At 44.3% G+C, this 21,820-nt stretch overlaps 2 protein-coding genes across 4 annotated transcripts; both read left to right on the top strand.

The window, feature by feature from the left end:
- The first annotated feature begins 19 nt into the window (after positions 1-19).
- Positions 20-5,019, top strand: LOC135407770 (sushi, nidogen and EGF-like domain-containing protein 1). Its single transcript, XM_064643131.1, has 8 exons — positions 20-1,164; positions 1,915-1,959; positions 2,055-2,090; positions 2,385-2,515; positions 3,151-3,432; positions 3,595-3,732; positions 4,278-4,462; positions 4,895-5,019. Exons 2-8 carry the CDS (start codon positions 1,923-1,925, stop codon positions 4,896-4,898), a joined length of 813 nt encoding a protein of 270 aa, XP_064499201.1. The 5' UTR covers positions 20-1,164; positions 1,915-1,922; the 3' UTR covers positions 4,899-5,019.
- Positions 5,020-6,562: 1,543 nt separating this feature from the next.
- LOC135407769 (IgGFc-binding protein-like) lies at positions 6,563-20,570 on the top strand. Of its 3 annotated transcripts, none has more exons than XM_064643130.1 (14): positions 6,563-6,693; positions 7,675-7,741; positions 8,960-10,213; positions 10,958-11,274; positions 12,073-12,403; positions 12,856-13,361; positions 14,252-14,813; positions 15,103-15,695; positions 16,260-16,833; positions 18,246-18,445; positions 18,867-19,247; positions 19,510-19,796; positions 19,925-19,957; positions 20,264-20,570. In XM_064643130.1, the coding sequence occupies exons 2-13, from the start codon at positions 7,681-7,683 to the stop codon at positions 19,929-19,931; spliced, it is 5,073 nt and encodes a 1,690-aa protein (XP_064499200.1). In that variant the 5' UTR covers positions 6,563-6,693; positions 7,675-7,680; the 3' UTR covers positions 19,932-19,957; positions 20,264-20,570. The 3 variants fall into 3 exon arrangements, with proteins under 3 accessions (XP_064499200.1, XP_064499199.1, XP_064499198.1); XM_064643129.1 differs by having other exon boundaries at positions 19,904-19,957; XM_064643128.1 differs by lacking the exon at positions 19,925-19,957.
- The last annotated feature ends 1,250 nt before the right edge of the window (positions 20,571-21,820 follow it).

The raw sequence follows: 21,820 nt of genomic DNA, 5'->3' as shown, positions 1-21,820 counted from the left end.
TCTCCAGGGGGGTGAACCCAAATCTGTCTGAGTTTTTTTCCAAAAACTAATGAGAAAAGTCCCAACTGAGAATTCTGGAGAAGTCTGAGTCCTACTCCTGGCCAAAAAAAGGCTTTAAAAAGCTTAAAACCACCCATCTTGAACTTGGACAAATGACATTTCTTAAAATAAAAGCAAATAAAATATGTTTTTCTTTTAAAAAAGATCAAAACAAACCAACCAACCAACCAAAAAAACCACATCCCCCCACCCTAAAAAAAAAGAAAAAAAAAAGGAGAGTTATTAAGATAATACTTTTAAAACTCTAGGTAAATACAGAAGGACTTTTCCTTAAAGTGAAGAGAATAAAAGGAGGTTTTTCCTTAAAAAACACCCATAAAATACAGATATTTTTAAAGGGTTTTTTTCCTTCCCAAAAAATAGAATTCCAGTGCATAAGGGCTTTTCTCCTCTCTCCCCCTATCCTGGAAAAAAAGCCAAAATACATAAGAAAGATTTATTTTTTAGTCTCAAAATAATAAACAAATAATTAACTTTAAAAGGACTTTTTCATTTAGGAAAATTAAATCAGAGGATGGGAGTTCCCCTGAAAAAAAGCAGGAAATGAGGAGAAATGAGAAAATAAGGGAGAATTTCTTGAAAGTCCTAACATGCAGGGATTGAGGGTTTTTTCTTCTCTCCGCAGTAAATGCCATAAAATAACCCCAAAACTAAGGGAAGTCATGCAGGGTTTGTTTTTTGGTGGTTTGTTTTTTTTGGCAGGGGGGAGGCTGTTGCTCAGCAGAGAAGAAACCTAGAATCCCCCATCCTGAAATTCCTGAAATTTACTATTTTGGGAGTAAAAAAAACCCTGTGAAGTGATGAGGGATCCAGAGGTGTCTCCAGAACCCCAAAATTATTCATAAAGAGGCTTGTCTGTGCTTAAGAAAAAAAAAAAAGAAAGAAAGAATCTGGAGGAGCCAAAAATCCACAACCCGTGAACTCAAATACCCCTTTCTGAAAAATCCTGGGAGAGCTCAGAGAGCTTGGGTGGGCGGGAAGTTGGCAAATTCCCTATTTCCGTGCTTTTTTGATAAAAGAAGGAGCTGCATGAGGTAAACTCCAGCATTTTTAGGTGTTGGAGCTCATTTTCAGGCCCCGATTCTTCAATTCATCGGAATCCAGGTGAGGGAACTTTTATTCTGATGTAGATTTCAGTCATTCCCTGGAATCCTCTTTCTTTAAATTCCTTATATTTCATGGATTAAGAAAGCTTTCTCTCTTTAAATTACTTAAAAATGCATGAAAAAGGATAAAGACATCCTGATTTTATGCATTAAAAAAAGGGCAAACAATCATGTATTTGTGCACAAAAATGGCAAAAATCTTCAATTTGTGCACACAAAGGGCAAACACTTAAGATTCAATTAAATAAAAATTTATTAAAAACCAAAATGAATAGAAAATACATAAAAATCAAATTAAATTAAAAAGTTAAATAAATAGTCAATTAAATTAGAACTAAAAATTTAAAATTAAATGAAATAAAATTAAATTGAAAACTTCAATTAAAGTTCAATGATATTAAATTAAAAATAAAAAAAATAAATTAAGAAACCACCAAAATTAAATTACATGAATACTGGAAAATAAATTAAAGATAATAAAATTAAAATGCCAACTTTCCAAATACTTCACTTAGTTAAAGAAGTGTTTAGAATAGCACATTGCCCCTGCCTCCCACAAAACATTCCTGGGAAAAGAGCCTAGATGGTGTTTCAAAGTGGGATTTTTTGACTCCAGACACTCATTCTTGCTTCGTTTTGCCTCCAGACCCTCATCACTTTCTGGGACTTTTTTGGGGGGATTGTGGTTTGGGGATTTTTTGTTGGTTTATCTTTTTTAAATTTTCCCCGATTTTCACATTTTTTTTAGGGTCGAAGATGTTACCCTCTGATGTTTTTCTTCTCCTGATTTTGGGTAAATTCTGAAAAATAGTTATAATTTTCATCCCTGTTGGGGAATGATGGATTGACTCATTTCTCCCCACTCCCTTCCCCCCTTTTCTTCTCCAGGATCCGTTGTGGACACCAACACCTCATCTGAAAAAGGTGAATTTGGCAGGTTTTGCCTTAAAAACCACTATTTCCACCTAAAACAAGCTTTCTCTAACCCCCATTATACCATTTTCCCATTATTTCTCCCCAAATCTATATGTTCCTTATGTAATCCCCATGGGGTAATTCCCTAACACCCCAGTTTCACCTTGATCATATTGTAGCAGACAAACCCATTTTTAGGTATCCAAGAACACAGAAACCCCAAATTTGGCATGTTTCACTTCAGTATCCATATAGTTAGGTGGTTTTTGAGGGGAGAGTTCCCAAATCCTGATTTTGCCACAGGGTCCCTGCTCTATCCCTATGGACCAGACCAGGGGGACCAGACGAATCCCAAACATGATGATGGGACATCTGAGAGGATCGCCCTCTTCACTCCCTTCACCTTCTATGGCAAAACCCATGAAGCTCTCTTTGTAGGTCACTGAAAATTCAAGATTTTGGGGAATTTCCTCCATTTTTCCCAATTTTCCCTCTGTTTCTGCTTCATTTTTCACTTGTCTGTGTCCCTACCCCCAAACTCCCTTCTCCAAATTCAACCCCATTTGAGTTCATAGAGGAGTTTGTTTTGGGGTATTGAAAAGTCTTCAGGTGGGTCTTGAGGGGGTTGGGGAGTACTGGAGGGTTTGGAGGGTCCTGTGGATCATGGGTGTTGGGCAGGTGGTCCTTGGTGGTCCTGTGGGTGATGGGTGGTGTGAGGTCTTGTGGGTAGTAGGTCTTGGGGTGTTGGTGAGTGTTGTAGAGTCCTATGAGTAGCAGGTTTTGGGAGGGTCCTGGAGGGGTGGGTCTTGATGGGGTTGGGGGGTGTTGGGTGCTTTTGTGGTTGGTGGGGGGTTCTAGGGGCATTTGGGGGTCCTGTGAGAGAGCATTTCTATGGCTGGTGGGTCTTGGGGGGGAGGCCTGTGGGTGGTGGGCCTTAGGGGGTTGGTAGGTGTTGGGAAGTCCTGTGGGTGGTGAGTCTTGGGGGCCTTGTATAGTCCATGTCCACACCCCAAGTCAAGATGATGCACCCCCAACCCCTGTCCCCATCCCTTCCTGGTGTCACCTGCAGGTGAACAACAATGGGGTGATCTCCTTTGATGAACCTGTCAGAGAATACACCCCCGATCCCTTCCCACTGGTGGATGGGCGCTCCTTCGTGGCCCCTTACTGGGCAGATGTTGACAACGTGCTGGGTGGGGATATCTTCTACCGTCAGACCACTAATGCGGTGCTGCTGGGGGACATCAGCCGGGACATCAACCAGTACTTCCCCGAAACCCTCTTCACTGCCACCTGGGCCTTTGTGGCCACCTGGGACCACGTGGCCTACTACGGCTCCACCTCCACAAAGGTGAGTCTGTGACTGGGGCATGGAAGTCACTCATTGGCTCTTGTGACTCGCTTGGTGGCCTTGGTGACCAACCTATCTTTGGTATCCATGACCCACCCTTTACTTCCACAGCCAATCCTTATCTCCATGACCAGTCCTTGACCTCTGTGACCTTTTCCATAGGGCAACACCTTCCAGGCTGTCCTGACTACTGACTCCAAGACATTCTTCATCATCCTAAACTACTGGGACATCCAGTGGACCACAGGAGCGGCGAGTGACGGGGATGCTGAAACGGGGCTCGGAGGGATTGCAGCACATGTAGGTGGGGAGGGGGGGAGGAGAAGGAAAACGTTGTCCCACTCCATCTTCTGGGCATGATGATGAAGGTTAGGGATTGGCCTATCCCATCTTTTGAGGATGATGGTGACAATGATGATGATGATGACAATGATGATGATGATGATGATGATGGTGATGATGAAGACTAGGGATTGGCCCAAAATATTTTTAAGGGGAAGTCTAGGATGTCCTGTCCCATCTTCTGGAGATGATGATGAAGGTCAGAGGTTGGCCCATCCTATCTTCTTGGGAGGAGGACGATGAAGATCAGAGGTTGGTCCAGTCCATTGTCCAGAGATAGTTATGATGAATGTCAGAGATTGGCCCACAGTGATTTGGGTGGAGATTGAGGTTGTCCCACCCATCTTCTGAAGAGGCTCGTCATGATGGTGAAGGTCATGGATTTGGTCCATAACATTTTTGAGGGCCACCAACAGTTAGTGCTCACCTCCTAACATAATTTTGGGGTCCCAACACCCCCTTGGGTGGGGTCAGTCCCCACAAATTCCCCCCAAATTTTCCAGGTGGGATTCAACAGTGGTGATGACACCAACTTCTACAACATTCCTGGATCCCAAACAGATGCCATCATCAACATCACTGCCACCTCCAATGTCAATGTCCCAGGGCGCTGGGCCTTCCGGGTGGACAACTTCCAGTTGACGGGTGTGGACCCTCCCAAAGTGAACGAGGACAGTGACTGCTGGTTGTAAGTTGGAATTTTGGGGAGGAAAATTGGGAATTTCAAGGAAAAGTGGGAACTTGGGGGGATAATTTGGGAGTTAGAGAGAAAAAGTGGGGATTTTGGGGGATAATTTGTGATTTTGGGAGGAAAATTGGGGATTTGGGGCAAATATGGTGAATTTGTTCAGGGAAATTGGGAATTTGGGGTGAAAAGTGAGTATTTGGACATGGAACATTCAGAATTTTTGGGGGAAAGTGGGGATTTTATGGAATAATTTTAGAATTTGGGGCAAAATTGTGAATTCTGGGGGGAATACTGGGGAATTTTTTTAAAATTGGGAATTTGGGAGAAAATTGGGAAGTTTGGGGGGAAACTGGGAACTTTTTGAGGAAATGGGGATTTTTTTTTGGGGGGGGGAAGCGATTTTTCCTCTTGGGCTCTTGATGTCTCCTGTAGGTGAATCTAGGGGGCTGGGACAGAGGAACATCCCCATTACCACCACTGTCCTCAGTGAAGTCAATTGGAAGGTCAAGGTTGTGTCCTCCTCTACCAGAGCAATAAAATCACATCCAAGACATTGATTGTAGTGTCCATGTCATTATCACAGCCATGGTACCCATGGTGACATCATCACAGCCATGTTACCATCACTGTTCCCACAGTTCCAGAGGATCTGAGGGGCTTTGGGTGAAATGTGCTGGAGTTCATTCATTTGTGCCTTTTTGGGTGCTAATTAATGAGTTTTTGCACTGTATGAAGTCAAGTTCACGCAGTACCTGTGCATAACACAGAATATGGCACCCTCCCCAAAAATGTTGCACCCACAACATGCTCCAACATGAAACCACACACGCCCAACACTCCACGTGCTGCCCAACACTCCACGTGCCACACAACACAAACAACACAAAAACTAGGACAATACGCCAAAACTGTTGCTCCTACAACACACTCTGACATAACACAAGACACACAAGACAAAACTTTACCCCTTCACTCCCATTCACAGAATCACAGAATAATTAAGATTGCAAGAGAACTCCAAGATCATCAAGCCCAACCTTTGACCAAACACCACCTGGTCAACTAGACCAGAGCACTGAGTGCCACATCCCATCATTTCTTGAACACTTCCAAACTTGGTCACTCCACCACCTCCCTGGGCAGCCACTTCCAGTGCCTGACCACCCTTTCTGCAAAGAAATTCTTCCTAATACCCAACCTGATTCTCCCCTAGCATAGCTTGAGACCATTTCCTCTTGTCCTATTGCTGGTTACCTGGGAGAAGACTCTGACCCCCACTTGGCTACAACCTCCTGTCAGGTAGTTCAGAGCATGAGGAGGTCTCCCCTGAGTGTCCTCCAAGCCAAACACCCCCAGCTCCCTCAGCTGCTCCTCACCAGACTTGTGCTCCAGACCCTTCCCCAGGTCCATTGACCTTCTCTGGACATGCTCCAACTGCTCAATGTCTTTCTTGCCATGAGGGGCCCAAAACTGACCCAAGGATTTGAGGTGTGGTGTCGTTTTTGCCCAGCACAGGGGGACAGTCACTGCACTGTTTCTTGCTGGCCTTACTATTCCTGATCCAAGCCAGGATGCCATAGGCCTTCTTGGCCACCTGGGCACTGCTGGTTCATATTCAGCCCCTGTTGACCCCCAGGTCCATTTCCACCTGGCAATTTCCCAGCCACTCTGCCCCCAGCTTGTAGCATTGCAGGGGGGTCTTGTGACCCAAGGATGGGATCCAGCACTTCCCCTTGTACCTCATACCATTGATCTTGGCCAATCAATTGTTTTGTTTCCTCAAAATGATTTTTTTTCCTTCCCCCCCTCCCTTTTCTACACCAATCATCCCCTGCCATTTCTGCAAAAAATACCTAACCTTCCCTATTTTTGCCCTCCCCCTGATTTCTACTTGTTGTTTTGGGAAAATTTGAACCTCATCTTCTAAAAAAACCACAACTTTATATTTGGTAATGCCAATTGTTTGCATTAGTTTCAATAAAAAACCCTGTTTTTCTCCCCTGTTCACCTTTTCCAGCCAAAAATTATGTCAAGGCACTGGGTGGGGTGGTCCCCCAAGGGTGCCTGGATTAGTCATTTTTTTCCCTGTTCTTCTGCCAAAATTAAAAAATAATTGAGGGAGGAGCCAGAGCTGCTGCCCTGGGATTGTGTTTTCATCACAGATTTGGGGATAAAACAGAGCTCTTTGGGGATACGAAGCTAATTTGGGAATATAACGGGGCCAGAGGCAGGTAAGGGCAAAACTACATCTAAAAATTGATAATTTTTTTTTTGCAGGAAACCTCCGAATCGGGAAAATCCACCTGGAAATTCCTGAAATTCCTCCCCTCACCCTCCTTCGCTCTGGTTCTGGTCCTTAGAACAGTGGGATTGGAAGATGTGTAAGGGGATTTGGGGGAAAAAAGGGCAGGAAAGATGGAGGAAAGGGAAAAAGGGGGGGGAAAGGGAGGAAAGGAAAAAGAGCAGAAAGGGGAAATAAGAGAAAGAAGGGAGGAAAAGGGGTAAAAGAGCAAGTAACAGAAAAAAGAGAGGAAAGGGAAAAGGGGGAGGAAAAGGAAAACAGTGAAGAAAAAGAGGGGGAAATAGGGAAAGTGGAGGAAAAGGGAAAAAGTGGGGGGAAAGGAAACAAGTGGAGGAAAGGGAAAAAAGCAGAGGAAATGAGTGAAAAGAAGAAAAAGGGAGAGGAAAGGAAAAAAGATAAACAAATGGAAAAGCAAAAAAGGGGAGGGAAGGAGAAAAATGGGATTAGAGTGCAAAAGGAGATTGAGGACAAAAGGGGGAAGGGGAAAATGGAGCAAAAGAAACAAGAGAATGAAGATAATAAGGGGAAAAGGAAAACAGAAAAAAATTAGAAATGGTCAAAATGAAAAGGGAGGAAAGGGGAAAAAGAAGCAAAGGGATCTTGAACGGTGGGGGAGGGCATATAGAAATGTCCCCCAAAAAACTTGTTTTGGGGTCAGGTGCACTATACTGTAGATGTCTAAATATGTGCAGTAAAAGTAGTGGCCTTGGGGGACTATGTGAGTGACAAAATCAGATTTTTAGGGGCACATTCAACAGAACACCCCTTTTTGGGATGAGTGCAAGGGTGAAAACCACAGATTTTGGGGATTTGTGAGTTTTAGGTTAAAAAGTGAGTGAGTTTGGTGCAAATTCTAGTGAGATTTCAAAAAATCTGAGAATTTGACTGTGTTCTTGCCTTTTGCACCCAGAGCATCATGGATGGCAGCCTGGGAAAAGCAGATGTGCCACACTGGTTCTGGATTGTCATGTTCTGGGGTAAGTTCCAGCTGGGTGGAGAAATGCCCCAGAAACTGCAAGATTCCCCTCAGATAATGAATTTGCCTCAAAATCAGGGTTTTCCAGTCCCAAAGAAGGGTTTCCTAGCTCCAAATCGCCGTCTTTTGCCCAAGAAATTAATTGGGGTTTTGTCAAATTTGTAATTGTTCAAATTATTTGTTTCTGTTAATGATGATCTAGCAGATTAATCTAATCAGTTAAATATTTGTTCAGATCAATGGAGTTTATTCTCTCATCTGGAAAATGCAGTGTATTGAATGTCCATCCAATTAATGATCTAGCAAATCAATACTTCATCAAATTAATAGTCAATTACATTAAAAATAATCAATCAAATTAACAGTTTGTCAAATAAATAATCATCAAACTGTACATTCAATCTATTTTATCAATATTCCACCAAATTAGTAATACATCAAATCAGTAGTCCATCAAACTAACAGTCCATAAAATCAATGATCTAAAAGTCTATCAAATCAATCAAGTCTATCAAATCCATCATTCATCAAGTCATCAGATAAATGTTGATTCAAATTTTTATTTCTCCAAAATAATATCCCATCAAATCAAATCAAATTAAATCAACAGTCCATAAAATCAATAATCCTGCAAATCAAAGACTCAGTAAGCCAACGACCCATCAAATTAATAGCCCATCAGTCAGTAGTCTGTCCAATAAAAAGTCCATCAATTTAATAATCCACTAGTCCATAAATCCATTGGCTCAATAATCTGAATAAATAATCCATGAAATCAATGACCCACCAAATCAATGGTCTATCAAATCAAAGCTCCATCAAATTCAAGGTCAATCAAATCAATAACACATTAAACTAATAATCCATTAATCAATAATCCACCAAATTGATCAAGTTATGAAATTAACAGTTCATCAAATTCATAGTCCATCAATCAATGATCCATAAAATCAATAGTCCATCAAAAATCCGTCAAACCAATCAAAACTCCATCAATAAAAGGTTCATCAAATCAACAGTCCATCAGATCAATCAAGCCTATCAAATCAATAGTTCATCAAATTAATAATCCATTGAACCAAAATCCCATCAAATCAATAATCCATCAAATCCATGATCCACCAAAATAATAATCCATCAAATCAATAATCTATCAAATTAACCACCCCTAGTCTTCCTCCCCTTCATCCAATTCCTTCTCTTCCTCCCCTCCCCACAGCTCTCCTCCATGCCTTCCATGTCACCTCTGTCATGTCACCACCTCACCTGGGAGAGGAGTTCCTGGTGGCCTTCCAGCAGAATGGGGACCAACGCACCCTCCGCAGCGACTTCCGCCTCCTCCTTCTCACTGGCCCCTCCCCATCCACCACTGCCACCATTTCCATGAAAAGACCTGGATTACGGATGACGGTACAGGCAGCTGCTAACCAGCCAATCCTGGTGAAGATCCCACCCCAAGCTGAGATGGTGGGAAGCCAACTTTTTGAAAACGCTGTGGTGGTGAAGACCACTGCTGCTGTCACCACAGTGATGATAAACGACAAACCCTCTGCTGCTGACTCTGCTGTCATTATCCCAGTCCACAGATGGGGGACGGAATACCACGTGGTCACCCCCAGCCCTGGCCCCGCCCACTATTCCCAATTCGTAGTGGCCACTTGGGATCAACCCACCACAGTCAATGTTCACCTCAATGCCGACGTCACCTTCCGTGGCAAGTTGCACCCACGTGGTTCCACCATCACCATCCTGCTGGAGCCATTTCAAGCGGCACAGATCCAGAGCGCGGCAGATCTTTCTGGAACACGGGTTGTAGCTCAGAGACCCATTGCCATCTTCAGCGGCCGCACATGTGTGGGCAGGTTGAGCCGTTGCGATCACATGGTGGAACAGCTCCGCCCCATCACCCAGTGGGGGACAACCTTCATCGTACCACCAGTGCCCTTCCGGGGACAATCCAATGTTGCCTACATCTCTGCTGCACAACCAACGTTGGTCAAGGGTCACAGTGAGGTCACCGAGACCACACGAGAATTACAACCCAACCACGCAGTGCTCTATGGTGCCCAGTCAGGAAAGGGCTTGTTCCTCACTTCCGATGCCGGGATCCAGGTTTTTCTTTTGGGGAATGGCAGAAATAGTGGTGAGGTCACCTTTACGCCATTTTTTGTCACCGTTCCCGATGTCACCAGTTACTGCAACTCCTATGGCATTGTCACGCTGGAGGGATATGACAACCGTGTCCTGCTGGTAGCCAAGACAGCGGAAACTTCCAGAATACTGCTGAATCAGAGGCCATTAGGGAGCACAGCATGGGAACCAGTCCCTGGGACAGAATATTCGTGGATTGGGATAAATTTGGGAAGCGGATTTGGAATCCATCGGGTGGAGCATGAGACAGCGGCATTTGGGGCATGGAGCTTCGGGACAGGGGAGGGGAAACGCTACGGAGCAGAGGGAGCCTGTGACAGTGGTGAGTGGAGGGGGACTTTGATATCAATAAATAATCTATAATTATATGGATATAAATAACAGCTATAGTAATTATGGTTAATTAAATCTAATTATAAAAACATATAATCATGGAATTATATAAATGACAGCATTCATTACATACAAATTAATATATTACTATATAAGAATAATGGTAAAAGAACAACTTGTAATATATTTAAATAAATAAGGATAAACAGAGACAAATATATAAATAATACATAAAAATTACTGTCTCTAAATGTAAATAAATAATATAGAGAGAATATAAAAATATTAGAGATAAATATAATAAATATTAAATTTAATAAATTTAATATACAATATATTAAGTATATATAATAAAAATACATTCCAGTGATACATGTATATTTTTAAATTAACTAGAATTATGTAAAAGTATGATATTTATAATAATGCTATACTATAATAGAAATATGTAAGCAAATGTGAGTAGATAATTAATATATAAATGAATATATAAAGAATATATAGAGATATATAGATAATTTAGAAAAAATATACATACATATAAATAAATGCAATCAATAAATAAGGCATAATATATAAATAAAGGACCATTCACTTAAGCGTTGGACTTGATGATCCTTGGGCTCCCTTTGAACTCCAAATATACTGTGAAATCTCTGAAATGGATCATTAAGCATATCAGTAATAGAATTAATTAATACCAATTAATCACTCGTCATTAATAAATCCCCAGACCCCTGCCGAAAGGTGCAGTGCCGCCCCAAGGAGACCTGTCACCTGGACAAGGGCGCGCCCATCTGCCGTCACGATTATCTGGGCACCTGCACTGGTTCCCCATCCCTGCAGTACCACACCTTTGACGGGGCCCCTGTGTCCATCCATGGAGGCTGCAGGTACACCTTGACCAGATACTGCGGGGCCGACCCCACCCTGGAGCCCTTCTCTGTGGAAGAGGAGTGGAGCCAGGATCGCTCTGAGGCACCATTGGCCAACGTCTATGTCTACGCCTACAATGTCTCCATCCGTGCTGGGGGGGGCAGGACCATCCAGGTGAGTTTCCCCAGGTGTTGGTACTGATAAAACCATTTATTCTCAGTGGATAAAACTTTCCAGGTGAGTTTGACCTTAAAAAATTAGGAAAAACACACAAAAAAATGGAAGAGTATAAATCACTGCAGTGTTGATGTGGGCCTTAAAAAATAAGTACAACTATCAAACACATGGAATTTTGATTTTTGGTTTTCCATCCCAAACAACCCAAAAGACCAAGGAGAAGGTCTTTTATCCCCAACTTGAGGTGCCTCCAACCCACTCCAGGTTAAATCCACTTCTGGTTAAATTCTGGAAAAAAAAGGCAATTTTAAAGTTTGAAACCACCAAGCCCACGGAATTTTGGGAATTTTTCCATTCCCAATCAAGTCACAAACAAGGAAGAGGTGTTTCATCCCTGACTCCAGGTTTCTCCAACCAACCTATCTTCATGTTGGGGTTAAATCCCAGAAAAAAAGGCAATTTTTAAGGACATGAGCCAATATTAAGGTCAGATTTCTCCATGAGTTTCATGAAACACAAAGAAATCTGTCAAAAATGAAGTCTAGGTGACACAACTCTCAATTTTTCTGGGTGGGATGTCATTACTTCCAAACACGGTCTCAACACAAACAAGATCTTAAGCTCAGAAAGTGTAGAAAAGCTTTTCTTGGTTTGGATTTTGTGGAATTGGGGCAAAAATTCCAATTTTAATGAAAATTGATTATTCTGAAAGTCACTTCTCCTTCTGTTTTTTGAACCATCCACTGAGTTTTAACCCTTCTCCTCCTTCTCCTCCCCCTCTTTCCACTCTACCAGGTCAACAACAAATCCACCAACCTTCCAGTCACCCTGGAAGCTGGAAAAATACGGATTTTCCAAAATGAGGGTCGGACCATCCTCCAGACAGATTTTGGGCTGCAGGTGACCTATGATGAGGACCAGGTCATCATGGTGGCAGTGCCCAGCAGCTATTTTGGGGCCACCTGTGGCCTGTGTGGCAACTTCAATGAGGATACAGAGGATGAGGCAATGGTTCCCAATGGTATTCCTGGTGAAGGTGATGAAGGTTGGGCAGAAAGCTGGAGAGATCCTTCATGCCAGAAAGACTGTGGAGACCAGGAGACTCCATGGGACACAGAGAGGTGTGGTGAGTTCATGTGGGGCTTCCAAGGATCTTGGGAAAGGGAGAAGAGGATGTATGTGGGAATTCAGTTTCAGGGATCTGCCTAGAGCAATGATGGTGTTTATAGGTGTCAACATAATCAACATCTTCAGCACATGGAAGGGTTGTGATGGTCTTTTCATCCTAAAATACCCCAAAACCCACCTGATCTGGGCCAGGTGCCCAAAATAGATGGAATTATGGTGGGATTTTCCTGAGAGTGTCCCTCTGGGATGTCCCATGAACACCAGTTCCTTTTAAGCGTCATTGTGACCAACACCTCCATTATGGGGAAGGTTTGCATTGGTCTTTTCACCCTAAAACACCCCAAAGTCCCACTGATCTGACTTTGGATGTCAATAACACATGGAATTACACTGGGGATTTCCTGAGGTCCACTCGTCTTGGGTGTCTCACAGACTCTAAATCCCTTACAGGCATCAATGCAAACAGCACCTCCAGCACTTCCAACACCTCCAGCACCTCCAGCACCTCCAGCACCTCCAGTACCACCTCTTCTTGTTTCCACAACAATCGCTTCTACAAGCTCCACGAGGAATTTTGGGAAGACAGTAGCTGCCATAAGCGGTGTCGGTGTGAGGGCACAGGGATGGTGAAATGTAATCCAGGAAAGTGTAAATCTCAGGAGAAATGTGTCACAGTTAACGGCGTTTCCAAGTGTGAACCCAACAAGCACTACACCTGCATCGGGACAGGTGACCCACACTACACAACTTTTGATGGGAAGAGGTTTGACTTCCAAGGCTCCTGCATCTACCAGTTTGCTGCCCTCTGCACCCCCAAACCCATGCTGGTCCCCTTCAATGTCACTGTGGAGAACAACCACCGCGGCAGCCGCGCCGTAAGCTTCACCAAGACTGTCACCCTGGAGGTCTATGGGAGCATCATCAGCATGAGCCAGGAGCACCCGCGCAAGGTCAAGGTGGGTGGACACTAAAAAATCATTTTCACCCCTGAATTCCCTCTCTTTTTTTCCCCGAAATTCCTCTTTTTCCCCTTCTAATTATCTTTTTCCCTCCAAAAAGCCCTTTCTTTTCTGCAAATTCCTCATTTCCCCCCCAAACTTTCCATTTTTTCCTCCAAATTCTTTTTTTTTTATCCTGTAAGTCCCCATTTCCCCCTCCTAAAATTCCTCCTTTGTATCCTCCTAAATTCAAATTTAATTTCTGCCCAGAACCTCTAGGTTGAAGCCCTGAGAGGTGAGTTTGGGGTTAAACCTCACATTTTTGATATGTTTAGAAGTTTGTCTAAAAAAATAAATAGGAAAAATACTGCAATCAAATAATAAAATAAAAATAAAAAATAACAATTAAATAGAAAAATAGAAGTAAAAAAATAAAAAGAAGAGAAAATAAAATAGAAAATAAACTGTACAATTAAATGAGACAAAAATAAAAACAGATAAATAGATATAAACAGAAAATAAAAAAGTAAATTGAACTAAAATTGAAAATGAATGATAATAAGAACAACTCAAAGATAAAAATACAATTAAAATAAATAAAAAGAAAAATAAATTATTTAAAATAAAATTAAGATATAAAAATAAATGACAATAAAAATAAATAAAAACATAAAAATTAAACAAAATAAAAACTTAATAATAAAAATAATCAACAAAAGAAAAATATAATTAAAAAATTAAAATAAATAAACCTTCAAATAAAATTACAAATCAAAATAAAATAAAAAATATAGAAATAAAAATAAAATTAAAATAAGAAATACAATAATAAAATAAAATCAGAAACCTATGATTTCAATACAGTTCCTTCTTGTCTTCACCCCTTGTCTCCCTCCCCCTTCCTCCAGGTGGACGGCACCTTCGTGTCCCTACCCTTCACCCACCCCCACTTTTCTGTGTTTCACCGCGGTGTCCATGGCTTTGTCATCACTGACTTCGGCCTCACCGTCACATTTGACTGGTACAGCTATGCTCGTGCCATCCTCCCCAGAGCCTACTCAGGTGCAGTCTGTGGCCTCTGTGGCAACGCCAACGGTGACCCCGAGGATGACTTTGTCACCCCAGGTGGCCACCACGCCCCTGATGAGACCCGGCTGGGTGAGAGCTGGAAGGTAGGGGATGTCCCTGGGTGCTCAGCTGGTTGTGGTGACCAGTGCCCAGTGTGTGACACGTCACGAGTGCAGCCATACCGTGGGGACAGATACTGTGGGGTGATTGCCCAAGCAGGGGGGCCCTTCCGGAAGTGTCATGGTGTCATTGACCCGAAGCCATTCCTGCAAGACTGTGCCTTCGACGCCTGCCACTACAGGGGACACCGCGACACTGTGTGTCAGGGTGTTGCCGCCTATGTCACCGCGTGCCAGAGTCACGGAGTGGATGTGGAGACATGGAGGACAGTAGAGTTCTGCGGTGAGTGTGGGCGGGGTGGGGGCAAACAGGATCCTTCCTTCCTTCCTTCTTTCTTTCATTCCTTTCTTCCTTCTTTCCTTCCTTCTTTCTTTCATTCCTTTCTTCCTTCCTTCCTTCTTTCTTTCCTTCTTTCCTTCCTTCCCTCCATCCTTCCTTTCTTCCCTCCTTCCTTCCTTCCTCCCTACTTTCCTCCCTTTCTCCTTCCTCCCTTCTTTCCTTTCTTCTTGGAGGGACTCCTCTGCCCTCTTGATATTCTCCTCACTGCTTATGTACTTCTTTTTATCCCCAGATCTTTCCTGCCCTCCCCACTCCCACTATGAGCTTTGTGGGAGCCCCTGCCAGCCCACCTGCCTCACCCCCTCCGTCCCTGCTGCCTGTCCCGACTCACCTTGCTCTGAAGGCTGTTTCTGTGACCATGGTTACATCCTCAGTGGCTCTGACTGTGTCCCCCGCTCCGAGTGTGGCTGTGAGTACCAAGGTCGCTACTACCAGAAGGACATAGAGTTTTACCCCTCATGCCGGGAACGCTGCCGCTGTGGAGCCAATGGTGCAGTGACCTGCCAGGAAGCATATTGTGGTGCTCATGAAGAGTGTCGGGTGGAAGATGGGGTGTTGGGGTGCCACCCCACTGGTTATGGCCGGTTGGTTGTATCAGGGGACCCCCACTATGTCACCTTCGATGGACGAACCTTCAATATCCCAGGATCCTGCACCTACATCCTGGCACAGCTGTGCAAGCCGGCACCACGGTTGGTCAACTTCACAGTGTTGGTGGAGCATGAGGCGGGCAGTCATGGTGACCTAGTGATGATGAAGAGGGTGGTGGTGTCCATCCATGGGTACACCATCACCATGGAGCGGGGACGGAGGTGGGAGGTGAAGGTAAGTTTGTAGAGCCCCATGGTGACACAGTGACAATGAAGAGGGTGACAGTGCCCATCCATGGGTACACTGTCCCCCTGGAGGGGGATCCAGCAACACCCATGTTGATGCAGTGGTGATAAGGAGGGTGGAGATGTTCATCCTTGAGTACACCATCACTGTGCAGCAGGGTCTGAAGACCCTCACAGAGACATATTTATAAAGAGGGTGGTGGTGTCAACCCATGGGTACATCATCAATATTGTGGGGCAGGATCTGGAGACCCCCACAATGACTTGGTGGCAATAAAGAAGGTGGCAATAAAGAGCAGTTGTCCGTGTGGACAGAGCACTATTACTGTGGAGCAGGGTCTGGAGACCCCCACAGTGACGTAGTGACAATGTGGTGATGGTGTTTATCCTTGGATACACCGTCACTGCAGAGTGGGAACCAGCTACTCCCATGGTGACATGGGAATGGTAAGGAGAGTGGGGGTCTCCCTCCATGGCTACAGCATCACCAAGGAGTGGGGTATGGTGACCTTATACTGTATTTCACAAATGTGCCACCCTGTCCCCAACCCAGGTGGACTCAGAGCGCTACACCCTCCCACTAGTGATGGAGGACAACAAACTCCGCATTGGCCAAGAAGGGAATAACATTGTCCTCCACACCACTGCGGGAGTCCGTGTCCTCTACAACGCTGCTACCTTCCTGCTCATTACTGTCCCCGACATCTATCGTGGCCGGCTCTGTGGGTTAGGTGGTGACTATGACGGGGACCCCAGTGATGACTTCCGGCTGCCCACAGGGGCACTCGCGGGAAACACTCAGGAATTCATCACCTCCTGGAAGATTCCAGAGAAGGATGGAGCATGCAGTGATGGCTGTGAGGACGGCATGTGCGGCGAGTGTGATGTCACCGATACAGCATCCTACAGCAGAAATGGATCCTGTGGGATCATCCGCGATGCAGAGGGACCATTCCGGGCATGTCACCCACGCGTCAGCCCCATGGAGTATTTCACTCACTGTGTCCACGATCTCTGTGCTGCTGGAGGGGACCGTGGTGCCTTGTGTCATGCACTGCAGGCATATGTCGCTGCCTGTCAGGCTGCTGGTGCTGTGGTTAAACCATGGAGGACGAAGGAGTTCTGCCGTAAGTCAGGCGGGATTTCGCCAATTCAGTCCTATTTTCCTCAAAAGCCACATTTTCTCCTGTAAAAAACCCTGAAATTTTGGAAAAAAGCTCCTCAAATTTTGGAAAAATTCCCTACAATTTTGGAAAAAAAAAATTTTTTGAAAAAATTTCTCCAATTTTGGAAAATTTCACTTGTTCATTTTGGAAAATACTCCCTCAAATTTTGGGAAAATTCCCCTCAATTAAAAAAAAGCCAAACACTCCAATTTTGCAAAAATTCTTTCAAAGTTTGAAAAAAAACCCTCTCATTCGGAAAAAATTCTAAAAATTTGAAGAAATCAAATTTCAAAATGAGTCCTCCATTTTTGAAAGAACTAATTTAGATTTTAGAAAGATTACCTTCCATTTTGGAAAAAAAAATCCTTCCATTATGCAAAAATTCCTTTCATTTTGAAAAAATTACCTGCCATTCTGATAAAAACTTTCCAGTCATAAAAAAAAAAGGCTCAAATTCCAAAAAAAATCCCATTTTGAAAAATAATTTGAAACATATCTTGAAAAATCATAGAATCATAGAATCAACTGGGTTGGAAAAGACCTCCGAGATCATCAAGTCCAACCCTTGATCCAACACTGCCATGGTTTCTAGACCATGGCACTCAGTGCCACATCCACTCTCATCCTAAGAACCTCTAGAGATGGTGAATCCACCACTTCCCTGGGCAGCCCATTCCAATGTCTGATTACTCTTGCTGTAAAAATTTTTTCCTAATATTCAACCTAAACCTCCCCTGGCACAGCTTAAGACCATGCCCCCTTGGTTGCCTGGGAGAAGACACCAACCCCCACCTGTCTACAACCTCCTTTCAGGGAGTTGTAGAGAGTGATGAGGTCTCCCCTGAGCCTCCTCTTCTCCAGGCTAAACAACACCAGCTCCCTCAGCCTCTCAAATTTTGAAAAATTCCCTCTAATCTTAAATTTTTTTCCTCCAATTTTGAAAAAATGAACTTCAATTTTTAAAAAAATATTGCAGAAAGCTTTTTATTTTTGGCAAAAAACGTTTGGATTTGTAAAAAAAAGCTCCAATTTGAAAAAACAAAACCAAACTGAAATTTTGAAGAAAACCCTCTAATTTTGGTAAATACATCCAATTTTACTGAAAACCCTTCAATATGGGGTAAAAATGCCACATTTGAATGATACCCTCAAGTTAAAAAAAAATCCAATTTTGGGAAGAAAAGGTTTTGATGGAAATGCTCGAATTTTGGGGAAAGACTCCTCCAATTCTGGAAAAAAACCAACTCAAATTAAAAAAAAAAACCAAAAAACACAAAACTAATATTTTTCTGAACACCCACAAATTTTGACAAATAAAACACTCACAGTTTTGGAATCGTCCCAACAGTGTTGCTTTTCCCTCTTTTCCCCAGCCCTGTCCTGCCCCCCCAACAGCCACTACGAGCTCTGCACCCGCACCTGTGATGTCACCTGCGCTGCCCTTGTGGGCCCTGCCCCCTGCACCTGGGGGTGCTTTGAGGGGTGTCAGTGCAACGAGGGGTTTGTCTTCGATGGGGACACCTGTGTGTCACCTGAGCACTGCGGCTGCTTCCACATGGGACGTTATCTCAAGGTCAGTGAATGGGGCAGGTGACCATTGAGGCTGGGGATTGGTGGGGTTTGTTTGCTGGGAGCCAGACTGGGGGTTGGGCTGACCCATCTGGGGGTTCGGCTGACCCATCTGAGAGGTTCCAGAGGATTTTGGGGAAAAAAGAACAACTGATGGTGAAAAAAAGGAGAAGTTATAGGGGATTAGCCAGGAAAAGAAAAAAAGAAAATTAATGGGGAAAATGGACAGTTAGTGGGGAAAAAAAGACAACAGGAAAAAATTATAACTAACAGGGAAAACACTACCATTAACTGGTTGAGTTTCCCAAAATCTACCAAATCCACCTGAATTTCTCATTCTCTGACATTTACCCCCCCTTGGACTTTGGGAATTACTCTTCAAAATGTGGGAGATGGGTCATAACCTTCAAGATTTCCTGTTTCAGGCAGGAGAGACTGTCACCTTCAACAACTGCTCCAAGGAATGCCATTGTCACCCATTGCGGGGACTGGTGTGCCGGGATATGCAATGTCACCTGGATCAGGTGTGTGTCACCCGTGACGGGTCACAAGTGTGCGCCAAGAGTGAGGGTCACTGCCAGATCACACCTGGAGCCACCCTGACCACCTTTGATGGCGTCCCTGGGCTTCTGTTGGCCAGTGGTACTTACAAGGTGTCGGCCCTCTGCGATGAAGAGGCACCTGATTGGTTCAAGGTAGTGGTGGAAGTCAGCGACTGTCATGACATGAATGTCCCAGCGGCCACGGCTGCCATCGTCTTTGTCCGCGAGGGCGTTGTCAGCGTCAATGGCAACATGGAGGTGTGGGTGAGTGGGCAAGGCAAGGGGCAAGCATGTCGGGGTGGTTTGGGTCATCCTAGAGAGATCTGGGCAAAAATCTTATTAGATTTTGCCTCTTACTGAACTACTTCATCCAAAATAATGTGGTTATGCTCAATAATTAACCATTTTTGCAAAGAAAAAGGATGATTATGGATAATACGGAGTGATTTTGCCCAATTTAGAGCCCTTTTACCCAAGAAAAACTAGGGGTTTACCATGTTTTTTGGGATTGTCGGGAATTTTCCAGGTCAATGGCCTCTTCACCCGCCCCCCCGCCACTATCTCCGACTCCGTCTCTGTGACCTCATCCCCTGGGAATGTCACAGTCACCCATCGTTCAGGGATGTCTGTCACGGTCACTCGTGATGGAGAGACAACCATCACCGTGGCTTCGAACCTGGCCACCCGTCTGTGTGCCCCCTGTGGTAATTTCAATGGAAATCCTAGAGATGACCTGAAGCTTCCAGATGGACGTGATGCCCAAAGTGTTGGCGAGGTGGTGGACATGTGGAAATCCCGTGATTTTGCTGGATGGTAAGTCTTAATTTTTTTACCCCCAAATCCATGGTTTTTTCATCCAGAAATTTGGGAATAATGTTGATGAGGGAGGGGATGGGCAGATTCTGGAAGAAATTTTCCAGTTTCTCTGGTTTCATCCGCAGCGACTGAGGAGGGATCCTGCAGGAACGAGCCTGGTAAGCAAATTTTGCCCAAAAATGAGCCATTTTCCATAATAATGGGCCTTTTTTTCCCCAATGAGATATTTTTCCTGACAATGAGCCATGTTGCACAATAATTACCATTTCTGCCCCCAAACGAGCCATTTTTGCCCAATAATGAGCCATTTTTCCCCAAATCAAGCCATTTTGCATAATATTGACCCACTTCTGCATAGTAATTACTTATTATTTATATATTAATATTCCATTTTGCATAATAATTCCTGTTTTTGCCAACAATTTTTTTCTTCCCAAAATGATGCAGTTTTCTCTCTGTTCCAGCCACATCTCCCACCAGATCCGTCAGGAAGTTGATGCTCCCATCTATCCTGTCCCATAGGCAGATCCAGCTCTAATTGCCCCAGATTTAGGAAAATTTTGGATTTTGCCTCAAATCCATGAAATTTTCCTGGATTTTCCCCAAAAGGATCATCTCCATGTGGATCCAGATGCCACAGTATCCCATCTGACCTCTGAAACCTTCAAAAAATACCAAATTCAGGTCAAAAAGACCTGAATCCCCCTGCTTTTTCCCCTATAAAAATTATACTTCCATTGGACAACAATCAATAAATGCTTTTAAAGGCTTTTTTTGAGGGTGGATTTGAGGTTTATTTGTTAATTTTGAAAACTGGGAGGTAACAATTCCAAAGTGTGTGGGAGTACAACTCCCAAGCATAAGACACTCTGCTGACCCCTAAGTGTGGGGCAATGTTATTCTCAGTGGGGGGGGAGGGTTGTGACCCCAAGTGTAGGGCATTGTGATCCTCATGTGATTCAAATTGCAACCCCAAAGTCTGGGGCATTCTGACCCCAAGGTGTGATGGAACAGTTCTAAGCGTGGAGAAAAACATACAGCAATTGACAAGATTTTATTTTATGGATCTTACAGTTATTATATGGACTTTACTGTTATTATGTGGTTTCATTGTATTCACACTACACAGTGCACAGCCTGGACATGCCCAGGCTTGCCATGAGTTTGCCGGCTCCCCGCTTCCCCTGCACCTCCCCCTTTTGCCCGTGTCCCTATCCTGGTTTGTCCCCCAGCTTGTCTGTCTCATGCTCTGCCCTGTGTTCTGGCCCTTTCCCCTCCCGAGCTGATAAAAGACCACGTGCATGCATGAATAAAGGATTCTACTTGCACCCTTCCTCGTGTCCCGGACCCATGCGGTGCCATGGTCCCATACCCCCTTCGGACTGCAGCACCAAGGTATAGAGCACTGTGACTCACAAAGTGCAGGGTGTTTTTAGGCCAAAGTGTGGGGCATTGCAAATCCAAAATGTGGGGCATTTTTACTCCAAAGTAGGGGAGCACCATGACTCCAAAATGTGGGACAATGTGACTCCTACGTAAGGGACAATGTAGCCCATAAGTGTGGGGCATTATGACCCTAAGTGTGGACCACTGCAATCCCCGTATGGGACATTGCAACCCAAAGAGTGGGGGGGTCTTACCCCAAAGTACTGGGCACTGACCTCCAAGTGTGGGACATCATGACACTCCAAGTTTTAGTCCTTTTGACCCACAACTGTGGGGCACTGTGACCTCCAAGTGTAGGGCAATGCAATCCACAATTGTGGGGCACCATGCCTTCCACATATGGGGCAATGTCACCTCTAAATGTGGGGCACTGCAACCCCCAAGTGTGGTGTGTTGTGACCCCCAACTATGGGGTGTTTTGACCCCAGAATGTAGGGTATTTTGACCCCAAAGTTTGGGGCACTATGACACTTAAGTGTGGGGTACCACACCCCACACCAACACCTGCCCCCCCATCTGCCCTCTCAGTGCTGAATCGCCCCTCTTCCTCTTCCCCCATTTTTCCCCATTCCTGC

This window comes from Pseudopipra pipra, chromosome Z, assembly GCF_036250125.1.
Source record: "Pseudopipra pipra isolate bDixPip1 chromosome Z, bDixPip1.hap1, whole genome shotgun sequence".
NCBI classification, from domain to species: Eukaryota; Metazoa; Chordata; class Aves; order Passeriformes; family Pipridae; genus Pseudopipra; species Pseudopipra pipra.
Note: the sequence above shows the minus strand (reverse complement) of the source record. Positions and strands in the feature narration are given on the sequence as shown.

Bases quoted from the DNA above. Each gene is read 5' to 3' on its own strand.
- LOC135407770 (XM_064643131.1), top strand. From the start codon at position 1,923: ATGTTACCCTCTGATGTTTTTCTTCTCCTGATTTTGG. The intron at 1,960-2,054 runs GTAAATTCTGAA...TTTCTTCTCCAG, and splicing joins TTTTCTTCTCCTGATTTTGG to GATCCGTTGTGGACACCAAC. The intron at 3,733-4,277 runs GTAGGTGGGGAG...CAAATTTTCCAG, and splicing joins TCGGAGGGATTGCAGCACAT to GTGGGATTCAACAGTGGTGA.
- LOC135407769 (XM_064643128.1), top strand. From the start codon at position 7,681: ATGGATGGCAGCCTGGGAAAAGCAGATGTGCCACACTGGTTCTGGATT. The intron at 7,742-8,959 runs GTAAGTTCCAGC...CCCTCCCCACAG, and splicing joins CTGGATTGTCATGTTCTGGG to CTCTCCTCCATGCCTTCCAT. The intron at 19,797-20,263 runs GTAAGTCTTAAT...TCTCTGTTCCAG, and splicing joins TCCCGTGATTTTGCTGGATG to CCACATCTCCCACCAGATCC.